Genomic DNA, 21,024 nt, shown 5'->3' with positions numbered 1-21,024 from the left:
TCGGGCATCTTCCTCGTGCCAGGGAATTCTGAGAGGGTATTTGCTCTATGAGGATGGCCAAAACGGGCCCCCAAAATAATTCCGTGCAACGCTATGCTGAAGAATACACGAGCACGTGGAAGCCCCTGTTATGGCCAACAGCAGTGGTTGCTGAATCGAGCTTGCCGAAGCAAATGAAACTCCTCATATTCAGTCACGCTGCTCTAGGGGAGAAGAGCTGCAGGACCAAAGGTCAATATAATCCAGCGCAGAAACCGAATGTGGTCTCGGTCCCTTGTGAGTGCTCCCGCACGTCACAGCAACACAAATGTCAGTCCTTGCCACCCCTGCCATTTGCTATCAGCCTTGCGAACAAAAATGCACGCTGCAGCACGAACCAGCCTCCCCGCTTTGTAGCAGCACCGTTGTTGGTTTTGCTTTTAACAAATATTTACACAGGGATAAATTAAAAAATAAAACAAAATAATCTGCCACCTAGTGGCAAAGTAATTTCTTTTAAGGGGATGCTGACGTGAGCGTATCTTGCTGTGTTAATGGTAGCTGTCCAAGAGTATTTTTGTTTAGCAAGCTCTCATCTCAGCAGCATTTGGAGGGTACGGATTTCAGTTACGCTTTTGGGTAAGTCCCAAGCATGTAGGTGTTCACAGAGCTAAGTGACTCAGTGATTTGCTTCTATTATGCAAAAGGTCTTAAAGGTCCTGGACACATTGCACAGGACATAAAATGAATTAGGAATTTTCTTCAGCCTCCCAGTCTTCAAGTTGTCTGTGCATTTAAACACTAACAGCCCTAATCAGTAGAAAAAACATCTATTTGTAGTTCATTTCTGTAAGAAAACATGTTTTTCATCCTACATCTTGCTTTAATAATCGAAGTGCGCATCCCCCCTGGACACGTCATCGTGCCCACAGGGCATCCATGCGTCAGCAGCGTGAGAGCCAGAAGCAGAGGCTCCGTCCCAGCGGGGCGGTGGTGGTCAGGGCGCAGCAGAAGTACCTCCTGCAGTGCTGCGTCAGAGACACGTGGAGCCCTTGGAAAGACCGAACCGGGGGGAATGGTGTGCTTCATGAAGAAGAATTGATTTCTACCGCTGTGTGCCGTGTTAGCGGGTGAGATAGGGAACTGCTGCATCCAGTCTGGTGTCCACAAGGGCACTGAAAACCTGAAAAAGGGTGCAAGCATGGAACAAAAATACCAAGGAGTTGGAAACCAGTTTCTTACAATGAGCAAATTTGGAATTCAGGATTGAAAAGTGACTTACTGGCAGTGTACGAGAAGCTCGTAGCTACCACTGTGTTCCGAAAAAGCCAGCTTCTGAGGGCTTTTTTCATCTGGCAGAGTCAAAAAGAATGAACCGATGATGCCAGGCAATCTCATGTTAGTAACAAGGCATGACATTTAATTACGAGGAAATTAGTCACTGGAACAAAATACAAAGAGAAGCGCTGGAGTCTGTCTCCTGAAGTCTTCAAATCAAGACTATATGCTTCCCTGGAACTCACACTTTGGGCAGCTTATTTGTGGTATAATAGGAGATGAGGCCAGGAGATCTGACAGTGCCTTCTAGTCTTAAAATCTGGGAATAAAATCATATCTGTAAATAACATCATGATGTTCAGGGGTTTAATTTGTCTTTAGAAGCCCAATTTAGGAACAAAGTGTGAAGAGTACGTGTTAAAGGATGAGCAGTGAGGATAAGAGCAGTCGCAGCCAGCCCTGCGATCGCTGCGGGGCTGTGCATGCTCTGCAAGTCTGAAGTCATGGGTAGATGGGAGGTGTTGAAATCTGTTTCTCTTCTGCACGCTGAGACAGCTTCTGCAGAAATAGTTACAGAGTGAGAAGGCTGTGTCCCAGAGGGGCTTTGGTTGTATTATTCCGTGGGTTGTTCTGTCTGAAGGAGGTCTTCTCAGGGGTCCTGAGCATCCTTGTCCCTGTGAGAGCAGGAGGCTCCCCAGTGGCCTCCTTGCTGGGACATGGCTCATTTCTACGTGTCCTCCACCAACGTCAGGAAAACCAGGCTGCCCGTGCGTAGGCTGGTACGTACTGACCCAGATACGCACCAAGCCCATAAAGCTTGAAGTTTGTTATCGGATATTTAAGTGCTCCCTGGATGCTGGACACCTGCCAGAAGCAGCACGTTTCTTGCACCAGTGTTGAGTTACCTCGCTGGCTATGGCCAAACCAGTCCTCCGCTGCTTGCTGGGACGTTTGACCGATGGAGCTGTCCCATGATGATTTTGGGGAGAGGCTTGCAGTGCTCACTCAACAGGGGGGACAAAGTGCTGCTGACTTTTTCTGCCCAAACAGCAGCAAATGCAACCCTCAGAAGAAAGTATACTGACAGTTCATTCCCTCTCCCAACTGCAAAGCTGCTTTCGTTCTAATTCCAAGTTACGGATTCTGCCCTGTGCTACAGCAGGAAATGCTTCCAGTCGTCTACTCATCTGTTGGGAAATGCTCTGCAATGTTCCCAGTGCCTTCTAAATAAAAGCCTTCTGTTCGTCCAAAGTGGCTCTTCCCAACAGTGCAACTTCTGTAAGAGCCCAACAAAGTGGACAAATGGCACCGCTTCGTTTTTTGGTACTTCCAAGGGAAAGTTGGCTCAGTAGGGCTCCTACCTGCTCCTCCATCACAGCAGCACCTCATTCTGCTGCAGCCCCATGTGGACCAGCACAGCCCTTTCTGGCCACCTCAACAGCACGCAGCTCTAGTGGCCACCTAAGAAGCTTCCTCCTTCAACGTGGAGGGACAACACTGGCCCAGGAGCTGTGCTGCCAAGAGAAAACATAACCGAGTAGTGCTGAGGGCATAACACAGCCCTGCCACTACTCACCAGGCTCCCCTGTGTGTACCTCCAGTTCCCAGAGGCTTTTTCCTCTCCGAAATATATCAAGAATAATTCAGGACTTGGAAACCCAGCAGCCCAGTGAGAAAGAGGAGAAATCTCTGCCGATGTTCCTCTCCAGGAAGGTGAAGAAGTGATTGGGTCGCCAATAGAGGGAGGAGATGTCTGCTAGAGGTGGCTTCTCACAGGGACAGGAGATGAACCCAGACAAATTTAGGGAACAAAGACCCAAGTTCCAAATAGCAAGGGCAACTCCCCACCAGTACGTGTAACCCAGGGTGCTACCTTGGAAGGAGTCTCCTCCCTTTGAGGTGATTATTATCGAGCCCTAGGAAATATCCTTACAGCTCAAACGGAAGTGATGGGGTTGAGAGAAATTTCCTTATTATAGAAGTGTGAATGATAAATGGTTTCATTCAGCTTTTGAAATCCACAAGATTACAAGCAGCAGCAACACCTGTTCTCAATCAGGCTACCTCCTGCAGTGTCCTTTTATCTAGCAAGTGACCACAGCCAAGCATTCCCATATCTTTGTGTTTTCCTCTTGGCACCCCCCTTTCCAATCACCAAAACCTTTTGAAATGAAATGAGGCTCACACACATTTTTTTTTGAATGCTCTGTTTTGTTTTGGAAGAGGCCAGAAGTGCTGGTGGTGCCCACAGATGGGGTGGACCTGGAGCCCACGGGAGGAGAGAGAGGAGGAAGGACCCTGCCCAGGTCAACCCCGGTGGCTCAGAATCTCATGAGGCAGGGGCAGTGCTTGTGTGCAGTTTCGATCTTCACGATCCTGTTAGATCCTAGAGAGTACGTCACCTCGTCTTCACTCACCCCTGGCGGCAAGGAGATTTCCTTCCTGATGTTTTTGTAGTTATATTCCCTCCCTCGCGCGGTGGTGTGTGTCTCCTCGTGCTCCGCTAGCACTTGGACCTTCCTGTCCTTCACCTTCACGGTGACTTCCTCGGGGTCAAAACCCTTCACGTCCATCACAGCTAAAACGTTACGATCCTGGGAAGCATTCGGCATCCTGTTAGGTCTTCTTTGTATGCTGCAATAAAAACAAGAACAAAGCCTTGCAGACTGACTCATGGAGGAATGGCTGGATCACTCTGAGGCCAAGAGAAGTAAATGGGAAACTCCTGGCTCCATCTTCACACGCAGGCTGACCCACAGTGCTTGGGGTGCTCTTGGCCCACGTCTGCAAGCTTTGCTGGTCAGCAGCACTTCCGCGTGCCCTCTTGGGATGGGGCAACTGAGAAGGTGAAAAGCTCTGCCAACACAGTATACGGAAGGCAGTGCTCCTCTTTCATGTGTAAATGTGCCCACTAAGCCATGCGTGTCCTGTCACGCGTTGTCCTACATTGAAATGGGGAGTTGCAACAGATCACGTTTTCCGTTTAGGAGCTTTGTCTGAAGCAATCAGGGGACAAGAGACACATCTGGCAACAAATACAAAAATGCTCCTGCGGAGCTGGGCTGGAGGCTCACCGATCCATTAAAATGATTTCCAAGCCTGTCAAACAGCACGTCTGCTCCAGCAAAAGAACGGCTCTTATTCAAACCATTCGTAAAACACACAGCCGAAGGGGCACCTCCGTTACAACAGCTGAAGAGGACACAAGGCACCAAACTCAGAGGATAATGTGCCTGATGAAGGAGGAAATGGGGCCACAAGTGAGGAAACAAGTGAGAGATCCCAGAGGGGTTCGTGTGCACCGGTGGAAATCTGGGCCCAGGACCTGAAAAGTGCTGCTCAACAGCCCTGCATGAGCCCCAGCCACCAGCTCAAGTAACCTCACGGTGACTTTTGGTTGCGCAGAAGTCGGTGTAAAACTAACCCCGGGGTCGAGCTTTCTTCTTTTTCCTCTAGCTTCATTGCACCCACCAGCTCATGCATGTGGCCGGCAGTGGCTGGCACTCACTGGTAATGAAAATGTTGCGTTTTTAATTGACCAGGTCAAGGCCTCGCCGCCAGGCACGGCAGAAGGGAACTCAAAGCGAAGGCTGAGTTTGGGCACAACACAGCAACAGGAGGCTCCCGGCAGTGTCCGAGGGCCAAGGGATCTCCCACCACTTCTGGTCTCTCCAGTTGTGTCCCGTACCGCCCCCCTTGCTGCAGGGCTACATTTGGATTTTATCCGCACTAACTTCAATCTTCAGTTCCTTTCATGAAACTAAGACCATCACAACAGCGGCCAGAATGGAAACTCAGAAATCCTGAAACGTCCCCGTACATACGCCTCCGGCGCCAGCGTGCACCCGCCTGTGGGGGCTCGGTCTGGATGGAGGCCGCAACGCGCCCCTGCCGCCCGTCACCCTGCCCAGGAGGCCGGCGTGCGGCCCTGTTACCTGACCAGCTCCTGCTCCATGTCCACCGTGGCCGGCAGGGCCCTGCCACGCTCCGCCGGGTGGCTGGATGTCCCGCGGGGACGCAGGCAGGGGCAGGGGGGAGGCGGCAGGGGGCTGCAGGGGCAGCAGAGGGGCAGCTCCTCCCGCAGGTGCCGCAGGTGCCGGTCCAGCAGCCGCACCTGCCTCTGCATTTCTCTCTCGGCTCGCCTCAAATTCCACTCGGTGTCTTCCAAAATGCGGTTGAACAGAGACATCTTCGAGCTGCGGCAAGCCGCATCGGTGCCCGAGCGCAGGTTGCGCTCGGAGAGGGGGAAAAAATTTGCCCGGAGAGCTGCGGGTTGGCGTGGGCTGTGGGTCGCAGCCACGGGTGTTCTTCTGAATCCTGTGACTCGAGGAGGTGCCTTGTGACATCACGGGGCTGGGGACGTGTCACGGGGCTGGGGACGTGTCACAGCCCCGCGGGTGTCCCCGGGAGTGTCCCCACAGGTCCCCTACACGTCAGGACAAGGTGATGCTTCGGTAGGAGTCAGTGACAGAGAGATTGCAGTCAGTGGAGGAAAGCACAAAGGATGTCGCATCCTGCGCTTGCTTTACAGAGAAGGAGACACAGCACGGGCAGCGCAGACACCCACAGCACTGCCGCAAGCCCTTGTCCAAGCTGACAGCTTTGCAGATGCAGCGAGTGCTGGGCCTGAGCAGAGGTGTGGGAGCCACCAGCTCCTAAGGACTGTAAACCCCATGGAATCACAGAATGGTTTGGGTTGGAGGGGACCTTAAAGCCCACCCAGTTCCAGCCCCCTGCCATGGGCAGGGACACCTCCCACCAGACCAGGCTGCCCCGTGTGGGGCTGCCTGTTGGACACCCCCCACATCACAGTGCTGGCGCACCATTCCCATGAACGTAAGCATTCGACTAGCTCTGATTGATGTTCACCTAATTACATCTCCATATGCCAGCAAATGTTTGTTAGCAGCCAAATGCTTCATACGTACTTAGAAGGCAAAACTTCTTAACGAACCATCATTCACAGAAGTGACGCTCACCATCAGCTTCTGTCCTGTCACCTCCAATAAGCGCTGCAGCCCAAGACACGAACCATCTTCCCTCAGACTGTCCTGCCACACGAACGCTAATCCCAGCCTCGGCAGCAGCAGCATCCACGTCTCGGAGGCACCTACAAAGTGGTGAGATGTACGACATGTTATTTTCCCCAGGCAAAATACGACTTTGGCTTTTTAATAAATCAAAAGAGCCAGCTTATTTTATATTGAATGGTAGTCTCACCCGGAAAAAAAAAATACTTTATGGTTTATTACTCATAAAAGGCTCAGCTTTTTTTTTGTTTTCAGGATGAATCTTTTATTTAAAAGCTGAATTCAAAGGCTGCCACTGTGTGAAGAGTCCCTCCTGGAAGGAGTCTGTGCACCTTTCCGACTGGGGTATTTTGTCTTCAGAACTCTGACACTCTTTGGTCTCCCTGGCTCCACATGAAAGCGCCTTTCAGGAGGTCTCTCTCGCGTGGTAGGAGCCTGAATCATTTATTTCACAGAGGAAGTTTTGTTTGCCAAGTCACATCTGAGGAGACGAGATCTGGAGCAGACCGCTCGCGCTGAGGAGCATTGCGCTAAATCTTCCTGACAGAGTCCTCGGGGCACGTACAGCAGGAGCTACCCGTGCTGCGAAGGCACGGAGCCGAGGAGAGAAGGTGGGTCAGGGTAACCCAGCACCCCTGCGAGGAAAGGGGGGCCGGGCAGAGGTGGCCTGGTTCTGGCCAGCTGCCCCACAGGACCCCAGGCTGCTATTTTCTTTTATTATTTTTCCCCTGCTGTTTTCTTCTTTCCATATTTTGGCAGCAAAGCCCACAGGCTGTTCAAATTGCACGTTTACAGCAGAGAAGCCCACTGAAACCAGTAGGTGCGTGACTTACACAGAGTCTAGGTTTGACCTTAAAGCTACTTCCCTTTCACATTTGTCTTGTTGTTGTTGTATTTATTTATTTATTTTAAGTTCTGGCAGCTCCCAAGAGATCCATGAATCACCTAAAAATTGTATAGAGGGAAAAATGAAAACAGGTAGCAGAATAAGGCAATTGCCCACCTCAGGTCCCACGGGTCACAGCAGGCACACTTCAGAGCCAGGAACATTTCAACACTTGGCCCTGGAGCAGAGATCAGAATAGAAAAGCTGAAGCAAGATTGGGGAGGATACACCAAGAAAGAGCTCCAGAGAATGGCTAGCAGTAAATACAATAGGCCACGTGGAGAGCCACCGAAGACAAACTTGCCCCATTGCCTTTAGGACAACTAGTGCTGGTGGGCTGCTCTCCAGACGCAGGTCGCTGTGGTCCCTCCTGTGAACTCACCCAAGGAGGCTGCACGACACTTTAGGAAGTGCACCAGAGGGGTTGCTGGTTTTGCAAGAGTCACTGTAAGCCAGACACTTCGTGAGCTGAAGGCTCTGCCGGCATTCAGGCAGGCGAACATTGCACACAGACCGAGAGGAAGGCCTGCAAGGTCCTTTGCTTTGCTAGCTCAGTGCCTGCCCAGAACACCCAGACCCCAAGAAGAGAGGCTGAGCGTGCCCCTCCCTGCAGCTCTTCTGAGGCAGCTGGCTTTAGCAGCTGGGACATCTGAAACCAAGGAGCACGTTCTCCAGCACTTCCAAGAGGTTTCCAGCGTGTATTTATGTTTGCTCCCAGGCAGCAGTGAGGGGGGCGCCACCAGCAGCCTGCAAACACCACCCTCGGAGGCAAGGGCACCTCTCGCCGCACGGGTGAGCCCCTCTCCAAGCTGGCGCACAAGATGCAGTCCATCGTGTGGCCGTGCTGCTCGGATGACGACCTCTGGGCATGGCAGGAAAAGGACATCTGAGCTTGGTAAGTGTCCACGTGTGCCCTTACCTTGTTCTCAGTGTCCACGTGCGCCGGCTTGTTCTCAGGCCTGGAGAGCATCAGCACAGCTCCTGACCCCGAGCACTGAGCAGGGGGACCCGCACACAAAACCAGCCGAGGACAGCACCATACCTCCTGCACAGGACATGAAGTTATACGTGCCTGCAGGACACACAGCCAAGCACATTCACAGAGCTGCTTCTCTCTCCCTCTGCCCCCTTTCCCATCCCATTAACACCAGCTGAAGCACATCGAGCAGGACTGCCCGACACATGGTGGCCCTGCTTCGGGAACGGTGCCTGCTTTTTCTTGTCTTCCCATGCCCTGAAACCTCCTGGGGAATTCTGCAGTGGGCTGACACGCCGTGTCAGCAGCGCCTGCTGTGAAACCAAGCAGCACAGGAGCAGCTATGCTGTTTTACAAACATTTCCTGAAACACCTGTGCATGGAATTGCTCACCCCCAGGGCACTAAATGCTCCAGCACTGTCACACTGGGTTCATATCTTTACTTGTGTTTCCAACCAATGTTTAAAAATATAAAAGCCTATCTGCAGCCAGGACTTCTTCTTCTTTTTTTTTTTTTTTAAACTAGCTGTAGTTTTAAAACCAGAAGTAGATATACATCTCTGAAGCCAATCTGTAGCCTTTTTTCCTGTTACTGCATCACCTATCCAAGAATTGTATGCCGTCAGTGTGCTTTTTTCATGCTTCTGTTGTTGCTCTTATCAGCAAACAAACAAAAACCCCAACACTATAAACCTTTGGCCCTCCCCATGCAAATGAATCACTTTGCACTTACAAGCAACATCTGGGCGGCTAGGTCAGACAACTTAATGGCTATTTTTTATCTTATGTTTTATGATGATTGTATAAAGATCGACGTGGTGATAATCCTCACCGCCACTTCCCAAGCGCAGAGCAGAAGCGTGCACCTGTCTTGGCTGCGACAAGCGGATCTCCTGATTGTGTGTTCTCGTTAGAGCCTCTGACAGCTTTGGAAGGCGGCTGCTGCCTCTTCCCAGCACTTAGCACTGTTTGCAAATTACTGCAGCTGAGTATCGTAAATTTAGTTTCAGCGTTGTCTCAGCCATACGTGATCATTCTCATTCTCATTCTCATGTCTCCATATAGGTTACTGTCTGTGGATGTCATTTTTAGGAAAGGGACCTCAGCAATCAGATCTGGCTCGTTTGGCAAATGATGGTTTGGGTTGCCTGCTATCCATTTTCAGGCTTCATTTCCTTTGGGGCATGGCATTATAGAGAAACCCATGGTCTAAGTGGCTCAAAGGAATCAGATCACACCTCAGCCTGGCACATAAAAGCCAGCAAATGTTAACGGTAAAAAGCCCCAAATCAAGGATGTCCCCTGCTTCCAGTACAGCAAGAGAAAGAGGGACTGGGGACAGCCCGTGGTGCTTGGGAAGTGAGCAACATGTGTAGGTGGGTAAACCATGAAGAATCACAGAATCATTCAGGTTGGAAAAGACCTCCAAGATCATCTGGTCCAACCTTTAACCTAGTACTGAAGAGTTCACCACTAAACCGTGCTACTAAGTTCTACACCTACACGTTTCTTGAATACCTCCAGGGACGGTGACTCAACCACTTCCCTGGGCAGCCTGTTCCAATGCCTAACAACCCCTTCAGTGAAGAAATTTCTCCTAATATCCTCCTCTCTGATGGGATGGCGGTGTGGCTGGCACCTCCTGCAATGTCCCCATGAGCAGCTGGCTGGCGAGGCAGCGAAGGGCAACCTCTTACCTCAGCGCTTGGTCAAACTCCCCCAGCCCCAAACAGCCTAGAGAGCCCATGTGCCAGGCTCATCATCACCCTGTGGGCACCAGCTTGTGGGGCCACGGGGATCTTCACGGTCCTCCAGGGTGACCTGGGGCTGCGGGCAGGAAAGTAAACGGGAAGTGTGGCCATGCCAGCCTGAAAAAGCTTCTCCGAAGTGCCTGCTACTTTTACAGCAATTTCTGAAAATACGCAACTCTGTAATGAAGGGTTGGGCTCCTGACTCATGAGGAGCATATTAATTTACAGCAGCAGCTCACTTCTGAGGCAGACTAATCCGCCGTGTGCTAAACAAGCCTTTCTTGACGGGCTGCTTCCACATGGCCAGGGCCGTGTCCGCTCCTCCCCTTCCTGCCAATTCCTCGGCAGTGATGCAGTGCCCGGGCCCATCAGACCCCGCTGGGAGCGGGCTGTCCAGCCAAGGGGCGTGCGAGTGGCTCGGGGAAGGCCAGGCCCCGTGAGTAATGCTGGCAGCACCGCTGGGACGTGTCAGGAGGAGCTGTGCGCGGCAGGAAGCCCAGCTCTCTGCAATTATTTCCTGCGGGCTGCGGGAGAGCCGCCTGCTCTTCCGGGCACGGGCACGTCAGTACGGGCAGGCAGGCACCGGAGGAGCAACCAGGCGCGGGTGGCCTGGCCTGCGTCACCGCGGCACAGCCGGGGACTCCTCCGGCACAGGGAGGTGGCACCCAGGTTCCTGTGGGCACGCCGGGCTGGCCCGACTTGAAAGGGGCACCAAAGAGGGCTGAGAAGGTAGGTGGAAGGATGGCAACTCAGGCGTGAGCTAACCCCACCTTGAAGGCGTGCTGCCTGTCATCTCAAGAACCAGCTCCTCTCCTTCTCCCTACGGGACCGAGTGACTTCTGCCACCCGGTTTGTTACTCCGGCTGCTGCTGTGGAGGTCCCAGAGCTGGGTCCTTGCTCACCCAGCAAGGGGGGTCTTCTCCTGGGTTTCCTCTCCTGCGGCGCTGTGATGGGATGGGCGAGCTGCTGCCAACACGCCGATACGTGAACGCTGCGTGTCACCGGGACGTGAGGGATTACCAAGGTGAATCTGCTGTGGTACCATGTGCTATCAGCTTGACCGAGCCCCTGCCCACTGAAGCCAAGGTGAATTTTGACTTCCGATAAGATCAGGCAATGAAACATCTTTGGGGCTGTTGAGTGAGTGAGTCCCGTATCAAGCCTTACTCACAAATGCTATTTTGAGATTGTTCCTATCGGCAGAATAATCCATCCTCCTGCTTCACGTCTGCTGCACCCTAGGGAGGCTGTGCAGTCACATCTAGCCTGACGTGAGGAGGAGGAGGAGCAGGGGGAGGAAGAAGGAGGACATCTACCACAGCATTCACCTCTGATCTGTACCTTGTCAGTCTCGCAGGTGGGCTTGAACTCACTCCCACTGTGATGATAAAAAACAGCAACCCAACACAGCTAAGCCAAACACAATCTGGGTTCTTTGTCTCTTTGTTTCTGAGCTTTCCTGGGTGTCAAGATCTTCCTTACATCCAGGAAGCTGAGAACCTCACTCTTAAAACATAAAAGGAGAGTGGAAGGATGGAAAGTAGAGGACGTCTCTCAGACTGCTGCTGACTGTCCGGTGTGACTGCTTCTCCGTGTCGCTGGTGAGGAGCTGGAGACCCCGCTCAGAGCCCAGCTTGTCAGGACAGCCCATGAAGACAGACTTTAACATACTCCAAATAACAGGAAACTTGTAATTCCCTCCACCCCACCCCCCCAAAAAAAAAATCCCCAAGGAAACTCTGCTGCCTTCATTACCCTTCCAGATGTGATGCCTGAATTAACCTGTTCCTTCAAAGCATCCCTCGACTTCCTTTGAGCAAGAACAGATAAGTACAGGGAGCACTGATCAATTCAAATGGAGTTTGGTCAACATATTTTTAGACCTACTAGCTTTTGACGGTGTCTCTGACATATTGATTTACAGATGTCAAGCAGAATCTCTTAAAACTCCAACCGTGTTACCAAGTGTGTTTCAGTGATACCTCTTTAAGCCTGGCCTCGTACAGAAAGCAAGATGTTTAACTGAGAAAGCAACCGCATACAGAGTACCGCGGCCTCACGCTGAAACCAGGTAACCGTGTGCTCAAACGGATAATAATGGCCATTTTTCCCTCTCCTAATTTCCATATGGAATGGAAGTAATTAGCCGTGTAACCGTGCACCTCTGCGTCCAGCCAAGCATTGCTGAGAGCCTTGGAGCAGGCCCAGGGAAGCAGGCTCTCGGGCTCAGCCTGCTCCTCTTTCGAGGGACGGAGACTCCCCATACGCAGCCTGTCAGAACGACGTCCCGTGGATGTTATTTCTGGATTCCCAACACTCTGCTCGTGGAAATGAGAAAATTCTTTGATATCCTCTTGGTTCTGAAAACATTTTTAACACTCTTTAACCTTCAATGGGAAAAGATATTCGTGTTATATCAATAACTGGTTTTTTTACGTCTTTCCTCAAGGAATCCTTTCTCCACTTGAAATTCATAATGGAGCGGTTGAGTTCCTTCTATTCAAATTTAAATGATTCGCTGAATATTTTATAGTGAATTCTCACTCTGCTGCTCAGACACATCGACACTTAGCCAGCATTACAAGGGATTTCTTTCCCTGGTTTTATCAGTGCTGTCCTAAGGCGTCTTCCTTCCAAACAATGCTTCCCGTGACACCTCAGTCCCTCTTCCATTTCTGCTGTCCCACAGGTACTTAGCAGTGAGGATCGGAGGGCATTGCCTTTCTCACACCTAATTCTTCCTCTTGACAAAATCTGGACTATTTAGGCCAGGCAGAAGAAAATGAGTGTTACTTTTCCCTTTTGGAGCAAAACAGTTAATGAACTGCTGACTTGCCAATAGCATCTTCACTCTATCTTTGCGTGTTGGAGTACAATTAGAGCAGTGACAAGTCCCTCCCCTGCACATTTCAGGTCACCACAGAATCCAGCATCTGCGCTAAAGATGCGTTATCCCATTTGTTTACAGGATTGCATCTGAAACACCCTGCAGTCTCCAAGAGCAGAAGCCAGTGGCACGCCTGTCCCCGCATGTCATTTGTATGCATTCACTAAGCTTGCCCCTTATAGAGCCTCTTCTAACCCAAAACATCCCAACAGCTCCCCATTAGCTCTGATTTTCTGCTCGCTCGCTGTGACGGCCTCCGTGACAGCTTGGATGTGCTGTTGCTGCTGCGTGGTGCAGGCCGTTTGGAAGATGCACTCACAGCAACGCTTCCTGGCGGCACACCATGCAGGTTTGGAGGGGGTGATGCTACAGGAGCGCTCCTCTCTCTCCACGCAGCCAGTCCGTCCTTCCCAGAGATAGTATCTGAAAGCTGCTGCAGTGCTTATAGAGCACAGCCTGCTGCTTGAATTGAAATGCCTTCTCTCTGCCACAAACAATCATTTCCAAGTGCCAACACCGCCCCTCCTCAGCACAGACAGAAGTAGTGTCCAGCCCCTAAAGCTCTCAGAAAATCCCCTTGCTTCCACTTTTGCTCTCAGCCAACACTACGGTATTCCAGCTGCTCCCATTGAGTTCAGACAACTCAGCAAACTGCAAGTCTGGCACTCAGAAGACATTTCAGTTGTGGAGCTGCTGCTGAAGAGCAGCACTGTCTGTGCTTTCCAGCTCTCAGGTCAATGGATGAGGTACGTGGGCATTCTGCAGCAAAACTGTCCAATTTAAGCATCTGGTCTACCTGCATGTAAATACAGAAGAAAATGCTATTCTCTATAAAAATGCATTTTGTGTTGCTAATTAATAGTCTGACATCCACTTCTATTCAGGGCAATCCTCTAGAAACGAAACAGCTTGCTCTAGGTGTAGAAATCAATGGGTTAGTGCAATGCAGGAGAGAACTCGTTATTACAACATCCACCTTTTGTTTTTCTCTCTGCATGATGAAGGAAAGACCTAGCCACTTGTTGGTGATACTCCAAGGTTACCTGAATGCTGGTGAAGTCCCCTGCACTTCAATCCAGGTGGTAAGTGAAAGTCCTTCCCCCAAAGAGCATCCTTCTCCACTGAGTCTATCCCAGGGCCTCAGAGATTTTATCTATGGCATCCTCAAAGCAGCTGTAAATAACCCGGTGGTTAAAACCAAAGAGCTGCTCCTGGCAGCTTGTTTCTGCAGTACTAGCAACAGGGGTGAGCTGGAGGAAAGGCTGGCTGAGGGCTGGGCACGGTGCTCAGACCTTCCACCTGGGACATACCGCTGGGTGCCAGGTCCATCCCGACAGGCTGGTCTCTGAGAGGTGCTTCCACAGCTTAAGCATTGTGAAATATGAAAGTTCCTCAATTAGTGGCTTTTTCTGCCGTTGTATTTTTCGCCTTCTCTTGCTGGCTTCTAATTTTGGGAACACATGGGTACACACAAACTGAATCATCCCCGAAAGAAACCAGATGAAGCTACAAGGTAAGGTTCTCCAGGCTGTGGATCTTATCGAAATGGGCTGGAGCCTCAGAGCAGGAGGGAACTGCAGTTATGTGTGGAGGAGAAAGAGCCCTCAATGTCTCCGCGAAGTGTTGTTATTAAAGATTTGTTTGAATCGATTTTCTTCCTCTGTGGGTAATTATCGAATTAAATGGCTTAATAATGAAAATTAGAGGAATTCTCTGAGGGGAAAAAAAAAAAAAAGGTAGCCTCAGAGCTTGGTATCCTCTCCCAAGAAACCTGTGAAGTCTCTCTCATAATGTGGGAACTGTAATTTGTGTTATACAGCTGACTGGAAAAATGCATGAATCAGACTGACAAGTACTTCCAGCCACCTGTGATTATAAAAATCCCAGCTCACAGCATGAGCCCTCTCCAAGCACATCCAGAGGGTTGTATTTGTGAACCAGATCGAAGACCGGACAAAAACCTTGCTCTTGTCATCTCCATTTTGAACGAATCCTGAATCCCTCTGTACCCCGCCGTGTAAAATTTCACTTCTTCCCCTCTTACCTTTGGCAGCACTGCAGGGACGTGAGGCAGGGTCAGGGCGCAACTTCTCGTGTTACCGAGGAGTTTAAAATAAAGCCTGCGCTCTGACGAACCGCAGCGATCGCAGCCTATTTTCGCAGCACTCATCTCCCAGATCGCCCACTTGCTCCGCACCTCCCAGGCTCAGGTCTGAGGGCTGCTGCTTCGCAAGAGGTAAAGTTGCCTCCGTACGTGGATGCTGGGGTGATGAGCAAGGGTTGGTGTTGCTCTGTCATCTGTTGGTGTTGCTTTGTCACCCTGCCTCTGACGGATGCTGCCTGTGCTGGATGCTTCGGAGAAAACCCTCTCCAAAGTCTCTCCCAGGAGGACTTTGTGCTGCTGCAGCACATCCTGATGCGGGGAGTCAGATGGGTGCTGCTGGGCTGTGTGAGCGGCTCTTGCTGCTGCTCCGGTCACGTTTTTCCTTGTGTTACAGCTGCGTTTGAACTTGCCTGTCCTGCTTCTCCTCGCCGCTCAGCAGCTCTGCCTCGGGAGCGTGACCTGCCCGCGTACTGCTCTGCTCGGCGCGAGGCGGACCGCGGCGGTGAGCGCAGGGAGCCAGCAGGCAGGTGGTGGCACATTCCCAGCGCTGGCTGAGCAGATGATTCATGCGAGGAGCACATCCTTGCTCCGGGGCAGCCGTGTCTCCCAAAGGGACAGCGCTGCCTGCTGAGCGGGACAGACAGACAGCTCCCACCTGCAGCCAGCAGGCACCTCGATGGGGCTCGTGCACTCACCTAAAAACCTCTACAGCGTGCACACACACACACACACACACACACATACTCCCATCTAAATTTCCTTCGAGGCAATGCAGCAAGAGAGGTGCTCCCAGGGCGCCATCAATCCCTGTGGGGCTGAGTCAGGCAGGTCCCCGTTTCTCCCCGCCGGCTGCAGCGAAGGTGCAGAGAAGAAGCACAGGTGCCCACACCTTCACAAAGCAGGTGAAGCGAGTGCTGCTTTCCCTGTCCCAAAGTGTGGAAACTGAGAGTCTCTGGATGTAAGCTCACTGTAACTAACACCACTGAAAATACTTTTTGTGCACGCGTGGAATCCTTTTTGAAATGCAGAAAACCTGGCCTGAATTAGGAAAGGTCAAGATGTTGCTATAGCTCTTGCAAAATTTTCCTGTTCCAGAACCTATATTGGAAGACAATACTTCTTTTCTATAATTAATAGCTGGGTTTCTGTCTCTACAGAATGTCTCAGAGCCTGTCCTCCCCCAGCATCTCGCAGGCACGCAGCTAAAGAGCATTGCTAGACCATTGAGTGCAGAGCTAGTCTAAACCTGTCCCTAACATCCAAGGCTGATTCTATTAGCTAATTACATGTTGTGCAAAAAAAGGATTTCCTAACAGCCTTTTTTAAGTTAAAATGAAGATCTGGATCTTTCTCTTTTTTTATGTGTCAAGGGACCAGATAAACCAGAATGCAAAATCCTGTAACAAACATACCTCACGTATTGGTTTCACGCATCGGCACCGTGTCTCCTCCAGGCTGCCTCCCTCGCCACGAACCGAGCCCCTGCGTTCACCTGCGCGTGATGCCGTGGACCTGCAGCTTTAGCAGCTCCAGTTAATTCACCTTGGCTTTCTGGAGTATCCCCGTGAAGAAAAAAGCCGCGCTAGAGGTGGCAACACGATGCCAAGAAATCTCTGGTGGCAAAAACCGTCCTGAGACGAGGTGCCACAGAGACGGAGCTCCGTGGCCCTGCCTGCAAAGGGCCGCCCTGGCTGGGAGTTACCTTATCTGAATCCCAGCATTGGCGAGGATGCAGCGTCGCTTCCCAGGCCCATGGAAACAAGGATCTTTCCTAAGGACCTCATTGAGGTGACTGCGGGCGTGCGGCAGCAAAGCAGCGTGATCGAACCCTCCTGAGCGCTGAGCCCTGGGCTTTGGCAGCGGTGTGGGCAGGACCTTCCCGCCCGGCGCTCAGCGATGGCTCTGGGAATGGCTCACAGCCCCTCGGAGCTGCGTGGGTTGAACACTGACCGCGAGGTATTTCCTGAGGTTTCATCTAAGGAAATGAACGCAGACTGCAGTTTTGTACTTCAGTTTTTTTGGGGGGGAAACACACAGGCTGGCAGGTGGTTACGGTTCTCCTACAGGTGCCTGCGCTGCAAAACTTCACCAATTCATTGTGGAGGTTTCCTAGCAACTTCCTTGCACGGTCTTTGTGCTCAAATTTGTTTGGAGATGTGGGCTATCATAAAGCAGTATTTCTGCCTATTTAAACCAGTTCAGCTCTTTTCAGCTGGCAAGGCAAGCGCAGTAGCAGCAGCACTGTCTGATTTATATCCTTTTCAGCTATTCCATCCAAAACAAACAGAACCATGAATTATTATAGGTGGGTTTCTTGCCTTTATTCACTAACCAGTTCACCAATCTAGTGCTCAAATTGCTGAGCAATGGGAAAACTCCAAATCTTTTTTTTTTTTAATTTATTTTAAGACATAGCACCAGTATTTCCAATGATCTCTGCATCTATGACATTATTGCCAAGCTCCTCTCGCATACCTGAAACTAACAGACGTTGACTATGTGCTTTGGACAATCCTTTCCAAATACATGACAGACATCGCATTTTTTGGCCAAAAATGCTCTTAGAAACAAGCAAAACGAAAACAGCCAAACCTTGCTAACCTTTGTGCGTGTGCATGTGCAATCAGTTTAAAATTGGCCGTAGGTTTTACTGAAGTCTGTAAATTCACTGATAGTGAGAGCATCCAGGTTTGAACACACTGAAGGAGTGTTTATCCAGGATTTTGGACTGGCTCAAGCAGCTTGCCCTGACATCCTTAGCTAAAAAGGAAGTGAGCGAGCAGTTTGGTGAGCACAGCAAACCTGAGAGGGCAAGGGCATGCAGGAGAGGAGCCCAAATCGTCCCAGTCTCCTGGAGGAGCTCTGAGACGTTCTTTCTTCCTGAAGCAATTTGTTGCATAAACACATATTTCTGCAAAGATAACAGAGGGGAAAAATGTCCCTCCCCGCATCGTTTAGCAACTGGAAAACAAATGGAGAACGCCACGGTGTTTTCATTGGCCCCTGTGCTGTTCTGGGAGCGATCTCTCCACGAGCACCACGAGCAACTGCAGTGCTGGAGGAAACACGAGGTGAGGTCAGGTCCTCCTGCGCTGCAGCCAGGCTCCTCCCTGCCTTCCACAGAACCGTCCCTGCCCGATGCTGGACAAACCACGTGCTGGTGGAGCGTCTCGTCCCACCCAGGCACGGCTGAGGCATGGCAGCAGTCCTGAAACCTCTCCCGTCCTCCCCAGGCTGGGCCGCCACTGTGACTGGTTTACCTCCGCATCAGATAGCCCTACCAGAGATTAGCCACGCTTACACCCTTGTGTGCACTGGGGATTTGCCAAAGCCTGGCATTTGTCATACTTTGCTGCCCTAAACCATTGTGTTTCTTGCTTAACACCGGTGTTTGTACCCATGCAGCTCTGTCAGCTGCTGCCATCAGTTGCAGAGACCAGGGCAAGCTTCCAAAGCAGATCAGGCCCTGGATTTCTATCAAGACCCATCTGTTCCTGGCTGCAAGTTATTCCCACCACCTTTATGTCTGGGTGAGGTGACGAGCTACTGAGCCCCCAGAGCAGCACAACACGCAGCTCTTTAAATAGCCGTCCTCTCCAGAAAGGCACGGCCGCTCCTGCGTCGTGTGTACAGCAGTCAACCCACAGGGCTAGGAGGACTTCTCGTCGACAGCGCCGATTGTTTTAAGACCTGCTGACATTTGAAAAAGAAATTTAATGTTTCTCCTGTGCCAGCCACTTCGAACGCTCTGGAAACAACCATCCAACAGCTGTGCTGCTCGTCCAGGATGAATTTGGGCACAGCTTGTGCTGGGCAGGAGCGCAAGGTGAGCACTGCGGCAATGCAACCTCTTCTGCCAGCGTGAGAAGAGGAGCTGGTCGGCGTGTGCCTCGCGCCTCGAGCCCTGTGGCAGGACGGCTGTAATTAAAGCCTGCCAGGGCTGACGAGCGCCCGGGCGCTGCTATTGTTCCGGCGCTCAGCAGCGAGCGGTAGCACGAAGAGTTAACTCTCCGCTGCATGCCTCCACAAATCTGCATAATGCCTTGCGTTTGGCAGCTCATTTGCATAATTTTAAATGACTCTTTTGTCTCGGAAATAAAATCTAAAACGCGGCTTCAGGAATAAGTGGTAGATATTAACGTTTCACATAATAAGGAGGCTCGGCTCAGTCTATTTGTCTGAAGCCTTCAAACGGCGGGTTGGAAAAACAGTTTTTGCAGGGAGCTGTTGTTTCTCTGTCGCCGAGCCTTGGGTGTTCTTTCCTGGTGCCATCTTGGCTGCCCTGAGCCAGCTCTCTGCTCGCGCCCAGACGTCCCGCCGCCCCCCAGCAGGCCCTGGGGAGGGATGCTGCTCCCCAGGGGCGCAGCGGAACCGCTCCCCAGGCGCCGCCGAGGCAGCAGCTAAGCCTCCTATGGCCTTAATGGGAGGTCAGACACCCAAACACAGGTCTCTCTGGTCTGGGAGAGACCCCCAGTGTCTCCCGCCCCCAGCTGAGCTGGCAGGCTACGAGTCCCCCGCTGCCGGCTGAGCCGTGCACCTCCCAGATGTTCACCGTCTCGTTTGGGAGACAGACGCAGAGCACGGTGTCTTCTCCTTGCTTCTGTGGAGGAGACGGGGCTGTTAGCCTCACCTGGCACTTCAGCAGGATTTAAATCACGGTTTGTTGGAGCAGCAGAAACAGTCCCAAGAAATCTGAAGCCAAATGGTAATACCATGAGCGCCTGTCATGGTCATGGCTGGAGCACATCCGAACTCCCACCCCAGTGCCTTACATACAACAAACGTTTGCAGACTTCTCAGGACAAAGACCTGTAATGTCTGGATTCACAATTTACAGGACTTCTAATTGTTGCATGCTAAAACAGTGCACTCCCAGTCCTAGAAGTCAGGCAAACCAGAGAACATTTTCCATCGCACGGCAGCTCCCACCTCGCCACGCTGCCGGCAGGCTGCTCCTCTTCCTCTGGTGCTTTGCTTGAAGGAACATCCAGGGGACAGGAGGGCCCTCGGGGAAAAGGACAAGTGTACGTATGCAATCCTGAGTGAACACATCTGTCAAATGCTAGCAAGCTTCTACACAGCACGTTTAGCTCCGTTTTAATTTTGTCCGATGCTCAAAATCCAAATTCAGGTGAACTCCAAACATTCGTGCAAGTGTTGTTACTCTGAGTGCCCTCCTTCAGACTCCAGTGGCTTTAAAGTTTTAAATAAAATGTTTCAAAGACTATCTAGGGACATTTTTTCCATCTTCACCTTTTGCATTAGCTGACCCTTTTAATTGGAACTGCTGTTACAATTAGCCAAAGGCAGGTTGCGGTATTAAAACTTTCAGCCCTAATGAAAGCCTGAGGCAACACTGATTGCAAGTGAAACTACCTGTACGGTCAGTTAGGAGCCCGTAAGTCTCTGTTTGTAAATCTGCCTGCCTTTTTGTGTTAACCATCTGAATATACATATGCATGCACAGGCATACACGACAGCCAAGTGGTGTGATTGCTGTTATCCACAACAAAATGTTCATCCACCAGCTAACGGTGTCCCTTGCCTCTTACGCTGTGACGGATAAAAACCTTCCAGAACAAAACCTTTCAGAATATTTATTCAGGTTTGCCTTACTCCTTTAGCTTCAGTGAAGCTAAACGTTAGTTACAGAAGCAGTTCTCAGCACAGGGCTTGCTCCCGCATCTCTTTCTGTCTGCTGCCCCAACTCCTTTTTTTTTTTTCCCCTTCAGCACTGAAGTATCATTACCGCAGAAATTCTAAAACTTCATTTCGTGGGACTTCCATCTGTTAGAGCTGTCTCTCTGCACACGAATCAACATCTATTATTTTTATTTTGGACATTTAATCACTTGTGCAACTGGTTGGGCTGACCTGGTGCGATTATGTTCTCAGCTTGGGAATATGCTACCGGGATAAAGAGGAACATTTAAAAACCATCTGTCCTGCTCTGTGTAAATGCCCTTAGTGATTTAAGGGGGGAAACGAAAAGGGAGAAAGAGCTCACAAGACTGCCAGCAGAATGGTGAGAGGTTTCCTGAAAGCGAAGCCCATCATTTAAGGAGAAGGGGTGCCTGAGAGATGAGGAGGTTTCCTGCTGCTGGAGCGCTGTGTCCAAAGCCATGCCCGCAC

General features: G+C 51.1%; 1 protein-coding gene and 1 long non-coding RNA gene across 5 annotated transcripts; one reads left to right on the top strand and one right to left on the bottom strand.

The window, feature by feature from the left end:
• Positions 1–2,307: 2,307 nt before the first annotated feature.
• Positions 2,308–20,661, bottom strand: ODF1 (outer dense fiber of sperm tails 1). The gene is made up of 6 exons (XM_080579021.1): positions 16,305–20,661; positions 8,093–8,218; positions 7,291–7,351; positions 6,237–6,367; positions 5,193–5,919; positions 2,308–3,891 (listed from the first exon to the last, which is right to left on the bottom strand). Exons 5-6 carry the CDS (start codon positions 5,444–5,446, stop codon positions 3,579–3,581), a joined length of 567 nt encoding a protein of 188 aa, XP_080435147.1. The 5' UTR covers positions 5,447–5,919; positions 6,237–6,367; positions 7,291–7,351; positions 8,093–8,218; positions 16,305–20,661; the 3' UTR covers positions 2,308–3,578.
• LOC308189227 lies at positions 9,974–16,309 on the top strand. 4 transcript variants are annotated; one of them, XR_013946164.1, is made up of 4 exons: positions 9,974–13,534; positions 13,793–13,870; positions 14,608–15,024; positions 15,287–16,309. It is a non-coding gene; the product is annotated as an uncharacterized lncRNA (long non-coding RNA). The 4 variants fall into 4 exon arrangements; XR_013946165.1 differs by having other exon boundaries at positions 9,978–13,534; positions 14,952–16,309; XR_013946166.1 differs by having other exon boundaries at positions 9,978–13,534; positions 14,842–16,309.
• Positions 20,662–21,024: the final 363 nt, after the last annotated feature.

The sequence above is a fragment of the Anser brachyrhynchus genome (genome assembly GCF_964034855.1).
Source record: "Anser brachyrhynchus genome assembly, chromosome: 2".
NCBI classification, from domain to species: Eukaryota; Metazoa; Chordata; class Aves; order Anseriformes; family Anatidae; genus Anser; species Anser brachyrhynchus.
This window is presented reverse-complemented; position numbering and strand designations above follow the sequence as displayed.